The sequence below is a fragment of the Megalopta genalis genome, chromosome 13 (assembly GCF_051020955.1).
Source record: "Megalopta genalis isolate 19385.01 chromosome 13, iyMegGena1_principal, whole genome shotgun sequence".
In the NCBI taxonomy this organism is placed as follows: Eukaryota; Metazoa; Arthropoda; class Insecta; order Hymenoptera; family Halictidae; genus Megalopta; species Megalopta genalis.
This window is the reverse complement of record NC_135025.1, coordinates 2,545,766-2,565,663: the sequence shown is the minus strand read 5'-3', so window position 1 is coordinate 2,565,663 and position 19,898 is coordinate 2,545,766. Positions and strand designations below refer to the sequence as shown.

The 19,898-nt window shown below is 37.1% G+C and overlaps 4 protein-coding genes and 1 long non-coding RNA gene across 7 annotated transcripts; 2 read left to right on the top strand and 3 right to left on the bottom strand.

Annotated features, from left to right (window-relative positions):
• Window positions 1-3,119: 3,119 nt before the first annotated feature.
• On the bottom strand, window positions 3,120-6,466 carry RpS30 (ribosomal protein S30). 2 transcript variants are annotated; one of them, XM_076525979.1, is made up of 6 exons: window positions 6,320-6,466; window positions 5,607-5,767; window positions 4,253-4,334; window positions 3,637-3,772; window positions 3,414-3,469; window positions 3,120-3,304 (listed from the first exon to the last, which is right to left on the bottom strand). In XM_076525979.1, the coding sequence occupies exons 3-6, from the start codon at window positions 4,325-4,327 to the stop codon at window positions 3,173-3,175; spliced, it is 399 nt and encodes a 132-aa protein (XP_076382094.1). In that variant the 5' UTR covers window positions 4,328-4,334; window positions 5,607-5,767; window positions 6,320-6,466; the 3' UTR covers window positions 3,120-3,172. The 2 variants fall into 2 exon arrangements, with proteins under 2 accessions (XP_076382094.1, XP_076382093.1); XM_076525978.1 differs by lacking the exon at window positions 6,320-6,466 and having other exon boundaries at window positions 5,607-5,990.
• Window positions 6,467-6,583: 117 nt separating this feature from the next.
• On the top strand, window positions 6,584-7,998 carry LOC117224136 (NADH dehydrogenase [ubiquinone] 1 alpha subcomplex subunit 7). Its single transcript, XM_033476847.2, has 3 exons — window positions 6,584-6,795; window positions 7,503-7,681; window positions 7,795-7,998. Exons 1-3 carry the CDS (start codon window positions 6,727-6,729, stop codon window positions 7,850-7,852), a joined length of 306 nt encoding a protein of 101 aa, XP_033332738.2. The 5' UTR covers window positions 6,584-6,726; the 3' UTR covers window positions 7,853-7,998.
• Window positions 6,802-7,478, top strand: LOC143260485 (uncharacterized). The gene is made up of 2 exons (XR_013034691.1): window positions 6,802-6,928; window positions 7,014-7,478. It is a non-coding gene; the product is annotated as an uncharacterized LOC143260485 (long non-coding RNA).
• Pi4KIIIalpha (phosphatidylinositol 4-kinase III alpha) lies at window positions 7,983-17,624 on the bottom strand. Its single transcript, XM_033476845.2, has 22 exons — window positions 17,486-17,624; window positions 16,486-16,879; window positions 15,858-16,372; window positions 15,474-15,789; window positions 14,720-14,944; window positions 14,459-14,645; window positions 13,983-14,193; window positions 13,623-13,877; window positions 13,193-13,545; window positions 12,681-13,101; window positions 12,488-12,595; window positions 12,214-12,420; window positions 11,869-12,145; window positions 11,301-11,793; window positions 11,096-11,231; window positions 10,611-10,940; window positions 10,221-10,508; window positions 9,910-10,137; window positions 9,486-9,832; window positions 9,141-9,414; window positions 8,648-9,054; window positions 7,983-8,563 (listed from the first exon to the last, which is right to left on the bottom strand). The coding sequence occupies exons 1-22, from the start codon at window positions 17,573-17,575 to the stop codon at window positions 8,338-8,340; spliced, it is 6,288 nt and encodes a 2,095-aa protein (XP_033332736.1). The 5' UTR covers window positions 17,576-17,624; the 3' UTR covers window positions 7,983-8,337.
• Window positions 17,625-17,941: 317 nt separating this feature from the next.
• On the bottom strand, window positions 17,942-19,801 carry LOC117224358 (zinc finger HIT domain-containing protein 2). Of its 2 annotated transcripts, XM_076525976.1 has the most exons (6): window positions 19,783-19,801; window positions 19,469-19,586; window positions 19,022-19,319; window positions 18,674-18,943; window positions 18,391-18,594; window positions 17,942-18,304 (listed from the first exon to the last, which is right to left on the bottom strand). In XM_076525976.1, the coding sequence occupies exons 2-6, from the start codon at window positions 19,516-19,518 to the stop codon at window positions 17,978-17,980; spliced, it is 1,149 nt and encodes a 382-aa protein (XP_076382091.1). In that variant the 5' UTR covers window positions 19,519-19,586; window positions 19,783-19,801; the 3' UTR covers window positions 17,942-17,977. The 2 variants fall into 2 exon arrangements, with proteins under 2 accessions (XP_076382091.1, XP_033333111.2); XM_033477220.2 differs by lacking the exon at window positions 19,783-19,801 and having other exon boundaries at window positions 19,469-19,766.
• Between the last annotated feature and the right edge of the window lie 97 nt (window positions 19,802-19,898).

The following is a 19,898-nucleotide window of genomic DNA, read 5'->3' as shown; positions in this document are numbered from 1 at the left end:
CTCCCTCCCTCCTCTCCTCTCCTCTCCGCTCTCTTTCCGCCTCACTTTCCAGCCCTACCTCGGTGTCCTCTCCGCGAAATAAGGTCTCGAACCGGCAGCCGCAAAGGTCGGAACCGACCGGCCTCCGTCGTTGCATCCGACGCGGTCTCGGACGTCTCGAGACGTCGAAGAAAGAGGCGCGGAACTCGAGGAGCATCGTGAAATCGCGCGACCGTGTCGCGATTCGAGGACCCGGTTGAGATGCCGGGAACCGTGTACTTCAAGGACGCTTCGCGCTTCTCCGACGTATCGCGATCTTTGCAAAGAGATCCCGAACCGATCCGGGTCTCGACGAGGCCCCTCGGCAGGACGCGGTTCTCGTAGAAACGTCCAACGCGTCGACGAGACTATTTCGTCGCGCTCGTAGCATTCGAGCTCGCCGATCGTCGATGTGAAACAGGTGGCGAACGAAAGCGGTCGCGACTCCTCGGCGTGAAAGTAACTCGACCTTTCGCGGTCCAGAGTCTGGATGGTTGCGGCGTGCCTCCGCGACTCGAAATCCCGTTCGCGGGTTCGGCGTATCGTCCGGCGGCAAGTTCTCTGCTCGAAACGACCGATTCCTCGCGCCGAAAACAGCCCGGGGAGAAGCGGTCCGCCGATTCCCGACAACCGCTTTTCCGAAAGGAGGGAAGGCGACGGTATCTCGAAGGAACCGGTGTTTCTCGGCTTTTAATATCGATCGTTCGAACGCGTCAGGATGACAACGTCGAACGGCTCGATCGCGGTGTCTCGAGCCGTACGCGTTGCTTCCCGATCGATCTCGAAGTTGCCGCAATAATTGCCGCGTACACGGAAAGGCGTTTCGTAGCCGGAGCTCTGTCTGTCTGTCTCTCTCTCTCTCTCTCTCTCTCTCTCTCTCTCTCTCTCTCTCTCTCTCGATGGAACGGGGCATCGTTGAATTCGACCCCCAAAAACTGGCCTGCCTCGGTGCGAACGATCCGCGAAAGCCGTCGAACGTTTACTCGGCTCGGCCCCCAACGTATCCGGAAGATCGCATCCGGATCCTCGATCGCGGCATCGTCCGGCTCGGAACTGTTCTAGGAAGACGGTCGCGCGCGGCTGAAGCGAAGGGAAACGAGTTTTCCGCGTCATGGTGGTATCGCGAAACGAGATTCTCGGACCGTCGCCGGTCGACGAACGAACAACGATTTCCGGTGTTCGTCCGTTCCTGTAAAAGGGAAACGGGAACTCGAACGAACGCGAGGGGTGTCAAGGTGTGCGCGGGTACCCGAGAGGGACGGAGGCCGGCGTTGCGTCCGTTGGAACAAGTTCGACCCGTAACTCGTTTAAGGGAGTTTCGCCTTCGGGGTTCTTAGCGAATGCGTTAAAAACTCCTCGCGCAGGACCGGTCCGAATCTAATCTGGAACTCTGTTTCGGCGATCCGATAAAACCGACCCCGACCCCAGGGGTGCCCCCCCCCCCACGCCCAGGGGCCCGGCAGCGAACTTTTTATCGAAAGTGGCCAACCCGGGTATTAGCCGGTCCCCGACAGATAACTGTAACCGAAAGCTCGTTAAGAACTCGCTTAAATCCCGCGTGCCGAAGACGGAATCGCGATCCAGCGGGTTTCGAGCGGGTTACGACCGAAAACCATGCCCGAGATGTTGTTGGCGCATTTTTTCGTCGATACGCGTCAGAGTTCTACCAAGTATTCGAGCATGCGACGTACGCGGATCGCATACTTTACCAATAGTCGTAATTGTGCCAAATATATCAAATATTAATATTCGCGAATAGTTCGGTTAAACTCGATCGACGGCGACTTCGAACTGCGGTGGGTCGATCGTGATCGTGGTTCTAGGCTGAAAAAAATTGGACTGTAATAAAATATTGCTAAATCGGTTCATTTTTCGTGCACTTCCTAGCAACTGTGTTACGTGGATATGACTTCTTGCACGCCACTGAATCATCAGCCCGTACGGCTGCGATAACGAGATAATATATTAGGAAACGGAGTCGATTAAGTGAACCGAGTTACAAGCGTCTGCCACGCAACGTCGAGCTTTCAACATCTTATTAGTCGATAAAACATCACCGACACAACCAGCCTTTCTTATACAACTGGCATCCGAGAAAACAAATCGAGTCGACGCTGCTCTTCATCCCTTGTACATACTCCGTAGAGATAGACAAAAACGAGATACGTACTTCGAGGACGTACGTTGGCGAATGTCGCTGATAATATAATTTACGATATAATATAGGTTCTCCGAGAAGATAACAAAATATTTCAAATTAATTTACCGATGCAGAAATATCGATGACACGTGTAATTTCGAAATTGTGTACGGTACGATTAAGAAATAAAGCCTCCCAAAGCGAGAAAACTGAACGGTGGCGCCCTCGAACGGCAACCGTACGAATCATCATCCGCACGAAGCTTCGTGCACTGCGCAAACTTGTTAAACCACAGACGAGCTACAGAATAGACAAATCGTCTTAGGAATTTTCGTCTACCATGGTAACTGTCGTAACGACGTAAAAATTCAACCAAAATCCACGAACATTGCATGCAATGCTTTCTTTTTTTTGTCTCAAGTGCTGAATTACCGACTCTGTTAGAAAACGCTGCGGTACGATAAGTCAATAAGTAGGTATCTACCAGACCCAAATAAGGAAAAAGTCAAAAGTCAAAAGAAACGGAAACGTGATAAGACTAAGAGTAAACTATATAGTACAAATAAGCTAGAAAACTAAAGGAATACAGATTATAATATAATGATTTAATGATGATGATGATATATAAGAAGATAATGTTACAAGCTGACCAGAAGTTTATACCACATGTATACATATATATATATATAATTTTCTAGTTGTATACAAGGAGAAAACTAAAGTGGCGAGATTGTAAAAGAGATTATAGATTGAAAGGATTTTCTCACTTCGAATAAAACAAACAAGAATCTGCTACGACAGCGGACTCTACCTAAATTGAATGGTCAGTTAACGAATAAAACTTGCAATTAATCTGCGTCGTACAAATAATATCGAGAACGAGAACACGTAACGCGATATTCGCATCGATCTAACAGAACTTACAAGTACGCTTAATCGTAACAAATGACAACTCATCGCATTTAGCTTTTCAATTTATTTTCATGATCAGAAAACATGTATATGTATATACAATTACGAGTTAGGATTAGCATTTGGTCCACGTCGCCGGCCGTAAGTTTGAACAACATTGACAAATCTTCGGTTGTATTGAATTCGTCTTTTAGCTCTCCCAGTCTTCTTTTTACTCTTTTCCTGCTTCTCAACCTGTACAACGAATACAAAGTATTTAGAGAATATAATAAAAATATTGCAAATTAAATTCAAAAGAATATTATGCAACTACGATTTTAATAATAAGCTATGACTCGATTACCTTTGGGGTTTGAGCCTTTACTTTGCCAGCACGAGCTAGAGACCCGTGCACTTTACCTGAAATATTTTAATAATTTCATTAATACTATTACTATTATATATATATATATATATATATATATATATATATATATATATATATATATTTATTAGTATAACACAACATAAATGAATTAAATGAGTAACAATATGGTAAAACTAGTCTATGTAAACAAAGAGCTTACCACCAGGAAGAGAAACTGTTAATTCTAAAGAATTTGATGCAAGTTCTCCAACTACATCTTCATTCGATAATAGACGTCCTGAACAATATAGATTGAAATCTAGATTCGCTGCTGCCTCCAGCTGCACAATTTTATTCTAAAAAAGAAATGTGCCATGTTTTTATAATACGATATATTTTTGATAAAAGAAAACTGAATTTTTCTTTCATATAATATTTGTTAACAAATTTTGCGAATGGTAATCAACAAATATTCGTTAGATTGCCAGCTCATTAATTTGTAGTTTTATATTGCGTTCTTGCTCCTCCTAAAAGCAGATTTTTGCTGCATATAGGTTATCTATTCAACGCATATAACATTATTTATATATATATATATATTTATTAATTAATTAATTTATTTATTTATTTATTAAATGTGCAATATTTCCACAACTTTTTTAAAATATTTTTAAATTGCTTGAAAGCGTTTTAAAATGTATAAATTATATATAAGGAATAATATTGAAACAGTTTTTATTCCTTACAGTTTAATATTTTTCTTTATCCACTGTATGTATTGATCTACCATCAGTTTTTTTGAAATTTTTAAGTATAATTCAATTTTTTTACCATACCTTTATTTCTGCAATAGTCTCATTTTCATGCGACTCGACAACAGTCGTGTGTTCACCTCTGATGTGTAACTGCATCTTTGCTCTACAAATGAAAACAGTTAATTAGTATACAGTGATACACAAAAATGATAACATGACAAATTTTACAATGAATTACATTGTACATAATCTGATAACAACGATAAACTTGTATCATATCAAAATGTGATAACTTTATTTGTACTTTTAACTGTATTTGTCTATAACTTTATATTGTTACCGACTGTGTACAATAAATATTAAATATTTAATCTTGCCCTTGAATATATAGAATTATCACAATTAACAGCGAGTTGTAATATAAATTTACATTAGCACTTGCATTTTTATAATACGTTCTGCTACCAAGTATCATCGATGAACCAAATACAAAACTGTCCGTACTATTCGAAGGTGATAAGAAGACGCTTATAACAGATGTGGATACAGATCATATGCCTTCTCATCAACTCTATACTGTACATGCAGCATAATGTCTAGCTAACCAAAGCATGCCACACCTTACGTAGAAGATTGGATAATCACCAAATTTAGTTGATCGAGTCTTAAATTCCTTCACTTTACCCCTTTGTTTTTATATAATATTGTTGTCTGAGCCCTTATCAAATTTATCATATATTTAAAAAAAAATTTTTCTTTTGTCCATCTGCTTCTGACAAGGTAAATAATTCTATCATTACAAGATATTTTTGTAATCTCTAATTTTGTATAGAATATATCAAGTAACCAAAGATTCAATTTTTGTCTACCGATGGGAAACTGTATTACAAAAAATTGTTTTCTTTTTCTATCTGTCATTGTACGTTCATATCTTCGTTAATCACTATTTAATGAATTTCCAATATTCGTAATACTTCGCCTTTCAATTTTGCGATTATCAATTTATAATTTTGAACATTTTAAACGTATACGAACACAATAGTTTCTTTAATGCAATGAGAATTTCCGTAACACGAAGAATAAAATTTGAATATTCTTTAAGATATTATAGATATATATATGTATATATCACGATAAAAGTTAAATCTAAAATATATAAAATGTAATTTTAAAATCATTTCAAGAGTTATTCAATACCTCTATGAGAATAAGGAAAGTACAAAGATTGACTGTGAAATTAAAGATGGATGATTTAATACTAACACGTGTGTTATCAAGAAAACATATTTAACACTTCAATATAACCACATTTTTAACGAAAAATATTGATATTTCAATAAATTATTCAAGAAGGAAGTTACTCGTGCGAAGTAACCAATAATATATAATATTATTTACGAAATATAAAATTGCACAGAACGTAAGGTGTACTCACCAGTAGCTATGTCACGGCCAAAAGAACTGTTCACTCTGAAGTTTCAACTCACTGTGTGCGATCTACAGTGGTGCCTCGCCAAAATAGGGGTAACCGATAGAACTGCTTCTTCTCTGAGATTGGTTGACGCTTCACAGCTAAACAATGCTGCCCTCACAGTTCTAAACGAAGAGAGAAAGTGGCGAGTAATTAAGAGAGTTTGAAACTTGCTACGTTTATATATGGCTAGGGGAAACCCCACGATCACTTTAATCCTGCACAGATCGTTACTGCGCACTTCGTGATTTATGGTTGTGAACCGCCCGGCCTGGCGGTTCCACGGGTATCCGTTAATCGTTTTATTGCTGGACTAGGTACAGCAAATTCTAAGGATTCTCTCGATACCTGCGGGCACACGATAGATCTTTTCGGCTTCGGGATCGCTAATCTCTGTGCAATTATCGAGTATCATTTTATTGCCGGTCTTAAATGCCTACTTTCTTCTCCGGAACCATTATTTCCGTAGCATACAAATTGACAATTTGTCCGTCTATTTATTAGGGTATTGTACAATTATTCGAATCGATTTGTGATCAAAATAATTTTCATCATGTAATAAACATGCAGACTTTCTGTTTGAAAAAACAGATTTTCAATCGGAATGCTATGAAATAACGATTCGGGAGAAGAAAGTAGGTACCTAGACCAGCATTAAAACGATTAACGATACTTACGGGAACTCTTTGTCCGTGCCTTTTTACGATCTCGGGACCGTCAGATCCTGCGGTTTACAGCCCCAAATCTCGCCTGAATGTGAAAGTATGGTACGAAATTAAAACTCCAGAACAACCGATCTCCTGTGTTCCTCAGGCTCTTTTATTTAATAATAACGGTCCCTTTCGAAAATTTTAATAATTGTAGAAATAATCGTCGTTTCACAACACGTTCGCAAATACGCTGGACTGTGTGTGGTCGAGTGGACATTAAGTGGAGTTCAAGCGATTATCGATTACTCAGTTATCTCGAGTGTCGAAGTTGCGATTTCATTGCATTGACAGCGTTCGATTTTAGAGTTCATAGTGGTTCATAATTAATTCTGGGATCTGTTTACTGTCAAGTGATTAATTAAATAATTTAAAAAATGCCAGGAGGTGTTGAAAAACGAACTGTAACACCTGCAATAAGTATATTTCGAAATTTTCTGCGAGGTGTAAGTACATAGTTTCTTGTATGTTTAATCGGTAACCTATAATCTATATATTGTTCATTTTTCTAGTAATTACGTAACGTTCTGTATTTTTATTACACAATTATGTTGACAACATTTCTTACATATTAATTTCGTAAAGTATCATTTATAAAAATAACATAATGATGTTTAAGAACTTCAATTGACGTCAAGTTACATCCTATATTGTTTCGTTTCAGGTTATGTGTACTTTTAAAATTAATACCGATATTTTTATGAAAAATTTTTTGTCAATATTACAGATCGTTTATTACTTCATAGATATCAGATTATTTCGCAAATTCTTTTCTCGTAGTAAGACCCTAACAAAAATTGTCGATTATTTAGCAATATTTTTCTGGCGCAAGTGTAAACAGAGTAAGTGTGTAAGTTTCAAAAAACTTACATATATTGCAATAAAAAATTAAAGTCTATTAATGTTTATATCTTCCGAGAATATTAACTTTGTAATAAAAAATTACTCGTGAGATCTTGCCATTCGGTCGACTGCACGATAAATATATTAATATTATGTACTGATATTATAATTATAAATCAATCTGCCAAAACATTCACATTTTGAGGAGGCTTGTATAAATAAGGCTTGTAAAGAAAAGAAAACTGTACACAATTATGTCAATATTAGTAAAAATAGGAACAACTAACTCGAGTAAGCATTCATATTTCAGAAACCTGTTGTACAATCGCTAAGGTTCGCAGATGCTGTCGCAGCGCGCACACAACCTCCCCCTACTATACCTGGTGGGCCATATCACAAAACTTCCAAAGTATATTACTATACACGCGACGCTAGAAGGCTTGTTCAACCACCCATTGATATAACCATACAAAAACAAATCAAATCGACGTAATTATCTAAATTTTTTATGCTCAGAAGGCTTTCTGAATTTAAATAATTTGCCAAATATTTAAAATAATTCATAGCACTTTGTTCATTAATAATCCCTAAATTGATTTTAGACAAGATATAACCGAATCTAAAAGATTCATACCAGGGAAATGTCAACCTATTCACTGAGAATGCATGAATATAAAAAGGTATTCATTGAATGTTAGTTATGGTATAGACAGAATATGTAATAAATAGTTGTTAAATAAGAGGTATATACACACAGAGGTATCAGACTTTCATGTAAATAAAGTAAACATTTCGTTTTAAAGTAATTCTCCCGTTTAATGTTTAATCAATAACAGTGCATAAATAATAAACAGAGGAATGTTTTCATATACACATCTCCTGCGATCGGCAGGCGTATACTATAATTTGTTGGGTTTATAATACATTATTACATACATACAGAGAGCACAATGCTTCCATAAAATTTCGGTGAGTTTAGGTTGTAACATTGACACTGAGAGGTTTGTACAAATAGCAGATTAAGTACTGCTATATCTAACAATATAATACACGGTGTACTCGTTTAACAATTCTTTGCAGAAACAATGAATTTCTCCGTTGTGGACGAACAATCGACAACGGAAATCTGTCGAACAACATATAATTTAATAAGGAATTTGATTCTGATAATACTGTATCATGTCGTAAGTTTTTGTACGGAAATTGAGGTAGCTGCTACGTATTACATTGAGCATAAAGGCCGCAGCTTCGCGATCAATGGCCGTAGGCACGAATCTGCTACGCAATAATTTTATCGTTTGTCCACGGAAACAGGGCAGACCCGTGTCAAGCATAAGAGAAACTAAAGAAATGATTGCATCTTGGTACGGCCTACGAAGGGAAAACAATATTACACATATAACAGCTTTTTAACATTATCGACACAAAAGTTTCATATATTATAAAAGCAATTACCTCACTGCTAGGAAAGCCTGTACGCACAGCTCCATAAACCACCGGAAGGGCGCGGCCTCCATTTTTCCTCCCATAACAAGCACCATTTCGTCGGTCAACTTAATATCAGGCTCGAAGCCCAGATTACCACCTGGTGAACTTTCAAACATGAATCCAAAATCGATATGTATAATATGACCTTCCGTGTCCAGCATAATGTTGCCATTGTGGCGATCCTTGATTTGCAAGAGATACGTAATGACGCTATAAGCAGCCATAGATTTAACAAAGTTGCGACGCACATTTTGAAATTCTTTTTTCGTTTCATCTCCATAACGTTTAATAAAATATTGATACATATCGATATCTGTAGTACGACCTAATTGATCGCGTGACGTCGCATTTGGTACACATTCTATGACACCACACTGAAACATGTTACAATGTTTCTTATCAGAGAGTCGTTTGTTAAGCAGCGATGCAGAATAACGTTTCAAAAATATATATAAATTACCCCAGGCGCTGTTGCCACTACTCTATACGGGAACAAAAATAGATTCAGTCCAACTTTCTGGAATATATTCTTGAAAATACTGATCACTTGTAAGGCTAACATATCCTGTCTAACATCGTCACCAACTTTGAAGATGGCCGCTTGCCATGCCTCTTTTTCTGGTTCTTTCTTTATGTCTGCTTTCCCGTTCGAGACTCCTAACGCTATGTTTTCTAACTCATTGATTCCATACTTTTGTACTTTGAAACGCGCCAAAAATGGTGCTTTTGCGGCACTGGGAATAGTATAACGATGAGATTAGAGAACGACTGCAATAATACAGAAATCAAGTCGTGTGTCGCTTACCTCTGCATAGGAGTTCCACTTTCATAATCGATGTCGAGAACCATGGCTTCGGGATTCGAAGGTAAATAGCAACCAGGTTGTACCTTGATTTTGGACAAAGCTTTTAAGCAGGCCGCCTTTCGTTCAGGACCCTTCGGGTACGGCCTTATGTCGCCAGATATATTTGTAATCTTTTCAAAGAAATCGAATTCTCTTTCATAAAACTGTTTCGCTTGTCCCGACAGCGAACTCAAAATACTCTTCACCAAAGAGTCTAGCACGTCAAAGAGGACTGGGTCTTTAATTTGTTTATCCTCGTCGATATACATATTTGTATGCATGTTCCAAATTAACTGGTGCGCCACTACCTGCGCGAGATTAAGAAATGCAAAATTTGAAATAAAATATTGATTAATTAATACAAAGACAATTTCCGATCGCATACCTGTGAACGTTTAGAAATCTTTTTAATAAATTCTATTACGTAGCCCATGCTATCGTGGCGCACTGCTTGCACAAGTTGAGGTATGTAGAAAAGTACAGCATCAGCGGGATAACTGCTTAACACCTCTACTGCATACTGTGCCGAGATCGGATGATGAGGGAATTGGCGAGAGAAGTATGCCAGTGCTTGAATAGGCGACACTCTTTCCCACGTCAACATGTATACCAACTGAAATACAAACGCATACACATAATAACATGGAACTATTTGAAAATATTGAGATTATTCATCAGATTTTAATAGTATTTTACTTCGGGTACGTCATTGAGTAATGTATCTGTGGTGACGAGATACTGCAGAGCTTCTGGGATATGCATGACTGGCACTGGTTTCAAACGAACCAACCCGCACACTTCTTTAATAATGATTTCCGAATTTTTTAGTCGGACTGGTAAAAATACTGCAAGAACAGGACTGATTTCCCATGCAAGACGCGTATACTCGCGCCATTTATCGTTCATTCCCTTAGCACGCCATTCTGCGATACTTGATTCACCTGGAAGTGCAAGATCCTGCCTTCCGCTAGGATTTCTCCAAACCTGTGTATATTAATACACATCGTGAAATATGTATATAAAATAAAACCGCAGGTGGATTTTCTTTTTAACTCTATGTATCCAGTTGTATAAAATCAGATTTACCAGTAGCATTTCTATTTCGACTGCTAGCAATTCCAAAATCAGGTTCCTTTTCTTAATGTAATCTTTTACAAAAACATTGGCATTCATAACACGCTTACTACGGTTACTGCGTTTACCGAGAGTATTGGTACTGGTTGACATTGGTACCGTATTAATCCATACGCTTGACGACGGTTTCGAATATTCGCTACCCGTTGAACCTAAACCTGTATTCAAAGAGACCATTGTCTCGCTATGCACAAAACTGCCAGTTGTATACTGAGGCGTTAACATCTCAAATTCGCCCTCATTTCCAGTCATTACCAAATACTTTTTGTCACTGTGCATGACCTGTCGGAAATAAACTAGATGAAGTAGATCTTTCAAATATCTAAAAATAGAACTAGCGATTGAAAAAATACGCTATCATATTAAAGAAGAGTTCCCTTAAATGGCACTGCCTATTGAAACTAACGCAAAAATTTTAACAATTACGATGGAATTACCTGCCAAAAGCGTATAAGCGTCACCAAGTCTTCTCTTAGCTGTTCGAGTTCTTGAGTGGGCACTTGACGTTCCCGACAGAAATAGTCCAAACAATTACAGTAGACGCGTTCACGTAATACATTTTTACTTAAAGTCCTGCGAACGAAATTCGTTATCGAGATTCTGTTCATTTATCACACGTTATCACATCATTCTTCACGGTACCTTGGCAAAATATCTCCTTGGAGGAGAAGCAGTCCACAAGAGAGTAACTTAAAGCGCACACCAACCGCGGCAACATGACGACTCATTCCAGGTTCTTCGCCAGAAGCACCTACGGTCATTGGCAGCGACCGGTGTAGCAGTGTAACGATCATGTCGACGGTTTCTTGACAACAATACTTAGCAGTTTCAATTAGTTCCACAATAAAAGTAACCCAAATTTCGTGGGGCTTTATTTGCGGAGGATTTGGGCCTAGTTTGCAGCCTTCGTATACCGCCAGTGGACTGACTTCTTCTTCATCCGGTGCAAATAGGCCCATTCTCTTGTCGACAGTGTATTGCCATGCGACAAGCATTTCTTGCAAAAAGCGCAACTTCAAATCCGGACGAATAGTAAGAATCCATTGCCAACATTCGACAGCTGTGACCATGACCGCGGAGGTAAATAATTCTATCTGCGACGAAGCTACTGTATGCAACAAACGTCTGTGTATTCCTGAAAATACAAATCGGATAAAAGAATCGAAAATATGAATGAAAGAAGAGTCAATTGCAAGGAATTATAATTTACCCGGCATTGAGATTAATAACGCAGTAGCACGCCAAAGTGCACTGCGATGCTTGACATCGTTACGAGAACGACAGGCCATCCAAACGGCATCGATCAACAGATCGATCACTTTGTTTCTACTCTCTTCGAAAGATATTTCTGTAGTTGAGAATTCTGTTTCCGCTAAAGAGAGCATTCCCGCTATTTCTCCAGCATATCGTGACCGCGTAGACATCATTGACAAAAGCCATGCGCTAGCTCCTTTTGGACCACGGGGTCGTTTGTCCAATGAATTAGTCTATGAACGAAGTATTACGTAATATCAAAACGTTTAAAGAAATTCAATACTACATGAAACAATTTTACATTCGGCAGATTTGATTGAGGTACTGCGAGATCCACAAATTCAAGGACCGAATCTGTGGATAAACATAGGCCAGAATGGTGTTTCATTCCCGAGGATGGTATTTGGTTGACATATTCTTGTAAATGCGATCTGGTGGCTTGGGGTGCCCACTTCATAGCTTCTTGTACTATACCCTTACATCTTGCGGTAAAATCTTTCACAATAATCTACGTTACACACAAATTGGCAATTAATTCTTGATTAATTTACATACATGATAATAGTTCGTAATACCTCTCTTGCATCGAGCGTATCCATAAGTTGAATACTGTACGGTGTACCGGGTATCCTTAAAATTGGTGTCTCTTCATTCGGGTCAATTTGTAAAGAAAATGATAAAATCTATAAAAATAAATAATTACAATAGCTCGATCGAAGACGGCGGTGCAATACATATATACGCGTATATGTATATATAGACACATACCTGTAATATATCTAACATACTCCAAAGCACCTTGCAATTCCATAGAAGATGCGGGAACGCATCTACTAAAGCACTGAGATATTTATCAGCTATTCGTCTAATCTGCTTATGTACATGGTTAAAATGCACCAGAAGAAATTGAGCATGGTTTTCGAGTTCCCTCTCCCGTCTCTCATCTTTCGGTTTTCGCTGCATTACATCTTTAAATTTCACAAAAACGGAATCAGCAACGCAGCATATGCACTGCCACATGCCACTCTTTTCTTTTTGTAAATCGGTATCGCACAAATATTCCATGATTGGCTGCAAACTCGGATCAGGGTTGTTTGCCACCCTTAATGTCTCCAACCAGTAAACAGATAACAAATACGTGCACTGAGCAAATTGTAATTTTGTTACATATTGGGATATGTCATTGGTTCTGCAGAAAAATATCATGCTTATTATAAAATCTACTTGTGTACTATATTCAATAAAGGATAAATCGTTTCGGGCCATTGAAAAATATTTACCTAGTAGTCAGTTTTAGTATTTGGCTTCGCAATTCTTGTAATTCATTTAATGAAACGCTGTCGTTACGAACAACTGAAGTATATTGCAATTCTCTCATTTCAAGGCGAGCACTGGTCTGTGAAATGAGATAAGGTGATTTTACAGCAATTTCCTTGACTCCTTCATACCACTCGGCAGGCCATAATCTCGATGCTTGATCGCCAGCAAATCCCATTACAACGCAATAAAGCCAGAAATCTTTGAAGAGTTTTAGAAGCCTCTTCTGGGGATGTCGGATTGGCGGTAACCGACGTACCAATATAGCAATTACTGGGATAAGTACACCCAAATTTCCTGCACATCTTGCTGCTTTCTAGTAAGAAATATGAAAATTACGATTGAGAACCGTAGAAGTCCGTCTTCATTATTCTAATTGATATGTTTAATTACCGTGGCAGTAACATTGCTCGATACTTTGTCACTGGCACGTTTACCCTCCAATCCTAGCTGAACGAAAACCTCAAGCAAATGAAGCAACAAATCGTCCAAGTCTGTTTCACCTTGCAAATTAGCTGCTATATTTGCAAGAGCGTTCGTAACTGCTTTAGCTACGTGACAATACTGTTTACGATCGTCGTTTGCGGCGTACGTAGCAGTACTTGAGCCTAGCGACATAGAGAACATTTGCATTATCCCTTCGTAAATCTGAAAAAAAGAAAGAAAAAATATGTTCGCTTGTTGTACAGTGATCATATAGGAGTATCATTTCAATTAGTGCAGTCGTCTTTCGTCATAAATTCAAAACTCAACCTTTGACTCGCATTTTGCGATTATCATGCATCCTAACTGATCGACGATTAGAAAATCAAGATCGCTCGGCGTACGGCAAAATAATTGCTGAAAAAATGGGAATATCGTGCGCATAGTCTTTGGTGTGTCTTTCAACGCAACGGCAACATGTCCCAACATGATTACTATGTTTTTGGAAATTAACTCACTATTTGATCTCTCGTCAGAATCGCTAAAAATATTAAAAATAAATCAAAAATCATAAAACCTAATACAGAAATCTTTAACGGAGTTAATTAATACGTTGGCTGCTACTAGTATCTGCCTAGACTGGCAAAAGGGATAAAAGTTTGATTGTGTGTCATTAAATAAATTGTTTTAATTACGCAGGCAACGTGTTAAAACTCACGAGTTAAATTATGTATATATATATATATATATATATATATATATATATATATATATATATATGTATATGTATATATATAAAACTATACCCATCACATTTATCAGCAGCGAATAGTCTGTTCGAGACACTGGCAACTAAAGCCGGTACACAATCTGGATTTACAGAATGTGCAGCCTCCAAAGCAATACAGAGATTGCCAATAGCTGCATCACGTAACTTTTCAAAAGCCGTTTGTATAGACGATGTTGTCTGCTTCGGATCATGCATATCTTTTCCTTCAAAAGAAACATTAATATTCGTTGATATTGTGCACGAAATAGTATTTTGCAAAAAGATTAATTTCAGCAACCTTTTCCATTATGCTGTCGATGGAGTTTGAGAAGAATTGGCGATGGCACCACCAAAAAATCCCGTAGATAATAAATAGAAGTACTGGCTATATTAGGAAACTTTTGCGCTAATTTTCCCAATCCTTCAAGGCATACCATTAATAAAGGCATGTGAGCTAGCACCAGTTTTGGTCCATGATTGGAATTGATTTTTTCAACTAGACGACCACATAAACTATCAGCACCTGTAAAAAATCGCATTTGCGTAGATCGAATTTAAAACCTTTATAGTATACACACAGTGCTTCGTGAATATAATAAATGTTAATTCGAAGAGTTTTGAAGGGATGAGAAATGCACAAAAAATAAATGATATTTTATTACTTGTTTGTATATATTAACGAATTATAAGAATGGTTAGAGTGAAATAAGAAACTTGCAGCCAACGGAATGTAAACGAAGCCAACAATATCAATGGGTATATTCGTTAGTGAAAACTATCGAAAGTTATTTTAGACACAGGGCAAACAATCGAAATACGACACAATCTAAATTCTAATACCCTCGCCGATCAGCATTGAACTGATATCTGCAAATAGTGCAGATAAATCATACTGGTCTCTCACTGTAAAAATAACGTAACAAACCTATACTTCCCAGTAACGGCGAAACATTTCAATGAAACTATTTTATTGTGCTAGACAGAACTACTAAAAGTGAATGTAGAGCCCTATGTAGATAGAGGTCTTGTTTTGTAATTTTATTTTTCCTTACCAGTTTCATCGCCGATTGCCCATACTAGGAGATCGACGCAAGCAGAGTTAGCCATCACGTTTACTTTAAACCTATTTACAGTACGAAAATTCGTGTCCATATCTTCCCTTTCGCTTGCGTCATGCTGACGTGATTGCAATTCCGTTTGACCCGATAAGAAAAGACCTTTCACGAACTCCTGTACATCCTTCGTAAAAGGAGTAGGTAAATCACGTTGATTTTGCAACAATTCTCGTAGAAGTGCAACCATCACGAGATTCATTGTTTCATTGAACGTGCGATAGGGGAATATTTGCACTTGACCAGAATTATATATCTGAACGGAACATAAATATTTTAGTAAAATAATTATTAAAAGCTTGTAATACAAGAAAGAAGACTAACTTGTTGAGCTTCTTCATCCAGAAATGTTAAAATTTCTTTAGTAAGCAGTTTCTTTGCTAGAGCTAGGACACTTTGAAGATGCACCACACTAAATTGCATCCCAGCCCTTCTCTCGGGACTTTCATTACATCGCATCTGAGGAAACTGGTTAAAACTTGATCCGTATCGACTAAAGAAGTACACAGCTGGATCATAAGGTACTGAAGAGTATGATTGCAATGAAGGTCGTTTAGCATAGGGTAATTCATGATCAGCGGTTAACAGATTTGGTGTGTTGTCTATAGCTGGATGAGGATTTAGATTACCACTTAAGGATCGTGGAATAATTGGCCGGAAATTAGAGAAACAATGTTGTTTCTTATCCGATGTTAGACGTGTTTCTGAGCTTGATGCTGTAAGCGGTGCCTCTGGCCTCGGGAAAATACGACAAAGAAGCGGTGGTTCTGTACAGGCAAAGCGACCCATAGAACGTGCTAAACCAATTAATACTGGAACTATACTTTTACACAATGACACTAGAACAAAGAATAATATATTTCCAGATGCGCGTCGAATTAAATAACAACGTTATAAATATTTATGCATTCCTAGACTTAAATAAATTTATTTCTTTTGTAATTATACTCACGCTTTGCTTGCATTCCTCTGCTCCCATTTTGATCTCTGTATCCCCTGATTAAATTTGTTAAAACTGCTAATATTTCTACTTGAGTAGCAATAATCTCCTCCCGCGCGGGCTCGCATCTTGCTGCAATATCACTGAACAATGTGTTCAAACAAAAACTAAAACGTTCTGCGACTGGGACACGGTCGGTAGAAGAGCATCTAATCTCATCCAACCAAACAGCTTTGGGAAGACCTCGCAGTAACCGTAAGAGATAACTAAGTATGCGGTCCCGGTGTTGTAGACCAGATTCCAAAAAATATATTCCTAATGCAATAGTTGCATCTTGACCCCTCTGATCCAACCGATATATACCTTGAGCAGTTTCTTGTGGGCATAATTTGTACAATTGCATTACCTAAATTAGAATAAATACACCTTCACTAGCTATTAGAAAAGGAAAATATCGTTTTAAAGCTACCGGTATTATTTAAATAATTGAATAGAAAATTAAAATATTATATAAATATAAATATAAGCGTGCCTTCTTTTTTTAATTAAGCTTAAACAGTAGCTCTCTAATTTTATTACTGTATAATTCCATGATTATAACTTGTCATACAAATTAAGACTTCCAAAATGATTGCGGATATTATCGAAAGAAAAATATTATTACTTTAAAACTATTTCTTAATTCTACTTATTATCATTCTTAACTTATTAATTATTCCTTGTTCGTAAAATCGTTGTTATAAAAGTCAGTTACATCTGTTAAGCATGACAAAACGTTTTCTTTAAAAGGAAACCGATGCTAATTAATAGCCATTGATATATAATTGTCCTAGAAGGAAATTAATAAAAGCTGTCCTTCCTATTATATCATAAGATGACATGTCAGAGGATATCAGCTGACATATCCTTAGAAATAACCTAATCATCATTGATCATATGTCAAATTTCGGTGCATGTATAAACACAATCAGCACTTTGTTCATTCGTATTATTTGTTGTAGAATATGCATACCTTTTCCCATGGTGTAGGTTTGATTGCGGCTAAACATCGAGCCAAATGTTGAACAGCTTTCGAGAAAAACAATTTCTCGTCCGCCACCATCTTGCCCACTATCCTTTTGCTTACGATCTCTGTAAATATCGTCTGCTTGCCCCACTGACAGATCGTTTTATTACTCGAGATATATCGATTCTCGAAGTTAAAATTTGAATTCAAAATTATTGGTCACAAACAAAGTAGGAACAATAACCATGGTTTTCGTCAACATTAATGTTTATATTATTATTATTATACCGTGAATTACTTCGCTTGCGAAGAGAATCTTTGTTACAAAATATAGCGAAATATAGATAATGGAAAGATTTTGGAATTTTTTTTAAATATTAGGATTTGCAATTTCAGCATAAAAATTAAATAACGGGAATTGATTTAATCACGATGGATATGATTAACATTTGAATACCAACATTTAAAAATGATTTCAAACATTTTATTTATACCCATTTATGTATTTATATTTACATGACAGCTTTTAATCCACGACAAATAGTATTCTAACTTTTTACAACACAAGAGGAGAGCCTTTTTTGACAGATTTATATTATTATTCGTGTTATATCTATGCGAAAATATTTTCGAGAATTCTTTACTCTCAACATTACTTTTCTGCTTGGACACTTCTTCCTTGGCTGCTAATAGTAATCTATGTAATTCAGAAAGTGCAGTTGCAACGTAGAAATATTTATTTTTCTCTTCTGGACCTTGTATTATCGAATTTGCTGCTTCCTTGAAACCTAGTAAACTTCCTTCATCTTGTGGCATCCAATCACACTATATAAAGAATAGTAATTCTCAATGTTCCAACAACAGATATAATATACACTTGCTTATACATATAAAATTCAAATAATACATACATTGACAATGTTTTGGACAACACCGGCTATTGCTGACTTTGTACTTTCATATATTTTATTCTGTTTCATGTTATCGCAAAGATCAAGAAAGATGACTGTAGCTTCTACTGTACTATTCGAATAGTCACCATTGTAATAAATTGCCATGTATGCATACGCATAAATCACATTTATTAAATTAAAATAAACATTTGGAGAGGCTTTCTGCAAATAATGAAATAATATTTAATGCTATATAAATTCTTACAACTGGAGAATTTTATAATTGCAATCAATCTATTACCTGCAATTCATTGAATATAGGAACATCGATTAGAGGAGGATATTCCATGGAGGATAATCCTTGTTCATTGTCTTTTTCGTCCATGTCTTGTACAAGCTTCTTCTCGGTACGATAAGTCCACCATGGGACCCACTTTGGTAATAATTTCTCTATTCCACCATTTTTTATTAAAGCTTCAAATTCTTGTTTCTCAGAATCTGTTAATACCGACCACACTTCGTTTGCATTATCCAAGTTTACATCGTGTAATCGTTTTTCTAGATCTGGAACCTAAAATGAATAAAAAATCAGGAAAGTTAATCGACACTGAGCAAAAATACTTTCAACGTAAACGTAAATTCTATTTACATCGTCTTCATCATCCGAATCCAAATGTCCTAATTCTTCATCACCTTCTTCATGATCACTTGTAGTATCATTTTCTGAATCAAAATCATTGAGATCCGTTTCATGTACCCTCTTAAGAATTTCAATCATCTTTATCCTGATCTCTGGATCTTTTTCTTGAGACTTTAATTCATCTTCTATACATTTTTTATAAAAACTCTCTGAACATTCTAAATGACCTTCGGACTTATAACAATCTACATTACAATAGCCCATGCCACATTTGGGACAAGTATATATTCTAGATTTTGAGTTGCAACTGCAATTAAAAAGAAACTTATGTATTCACTCAAACAATCTTACTTTTTCAATTTTACGAAAAAAAATCTAAGCAACATCAATTCTGTGCATACACATAATTAAAAATTATTTACGAAGCAAATTCGAGGTTATTGCTGTGACACTTACAATTTACAGAGGTTGTCTGTACTTATTGTACTTATTCCTAAATCATCCATGATTTTACTACAAGCGTATTTAAAATTTTAATCGAACGATTTATTTGTTTACACCAATTTTACGCCTCCTATCGACAGAAGAATTTTCTGATATTGTAAATTATTTTTTAATTGCACTCCATATCCATATCTACAGTAATGCATGGATGCATACCAACGCACATGTATAAGCAGAAATTATACATAGGCGATCTGTGCGCATAGTATTTTCAAAATATACATATAATATACCATGAACATACACAGTACAGTAATGATACCTACTCTTGCACACTTTTCTTGTTCCCTAAGCTGGTGCGCACACCCCTTCCATTTTACTGCGTTTCCAATCTTGCGCAGTGGATCAATCAGAATAAAGAAAATTTCTATATCGACCGTCG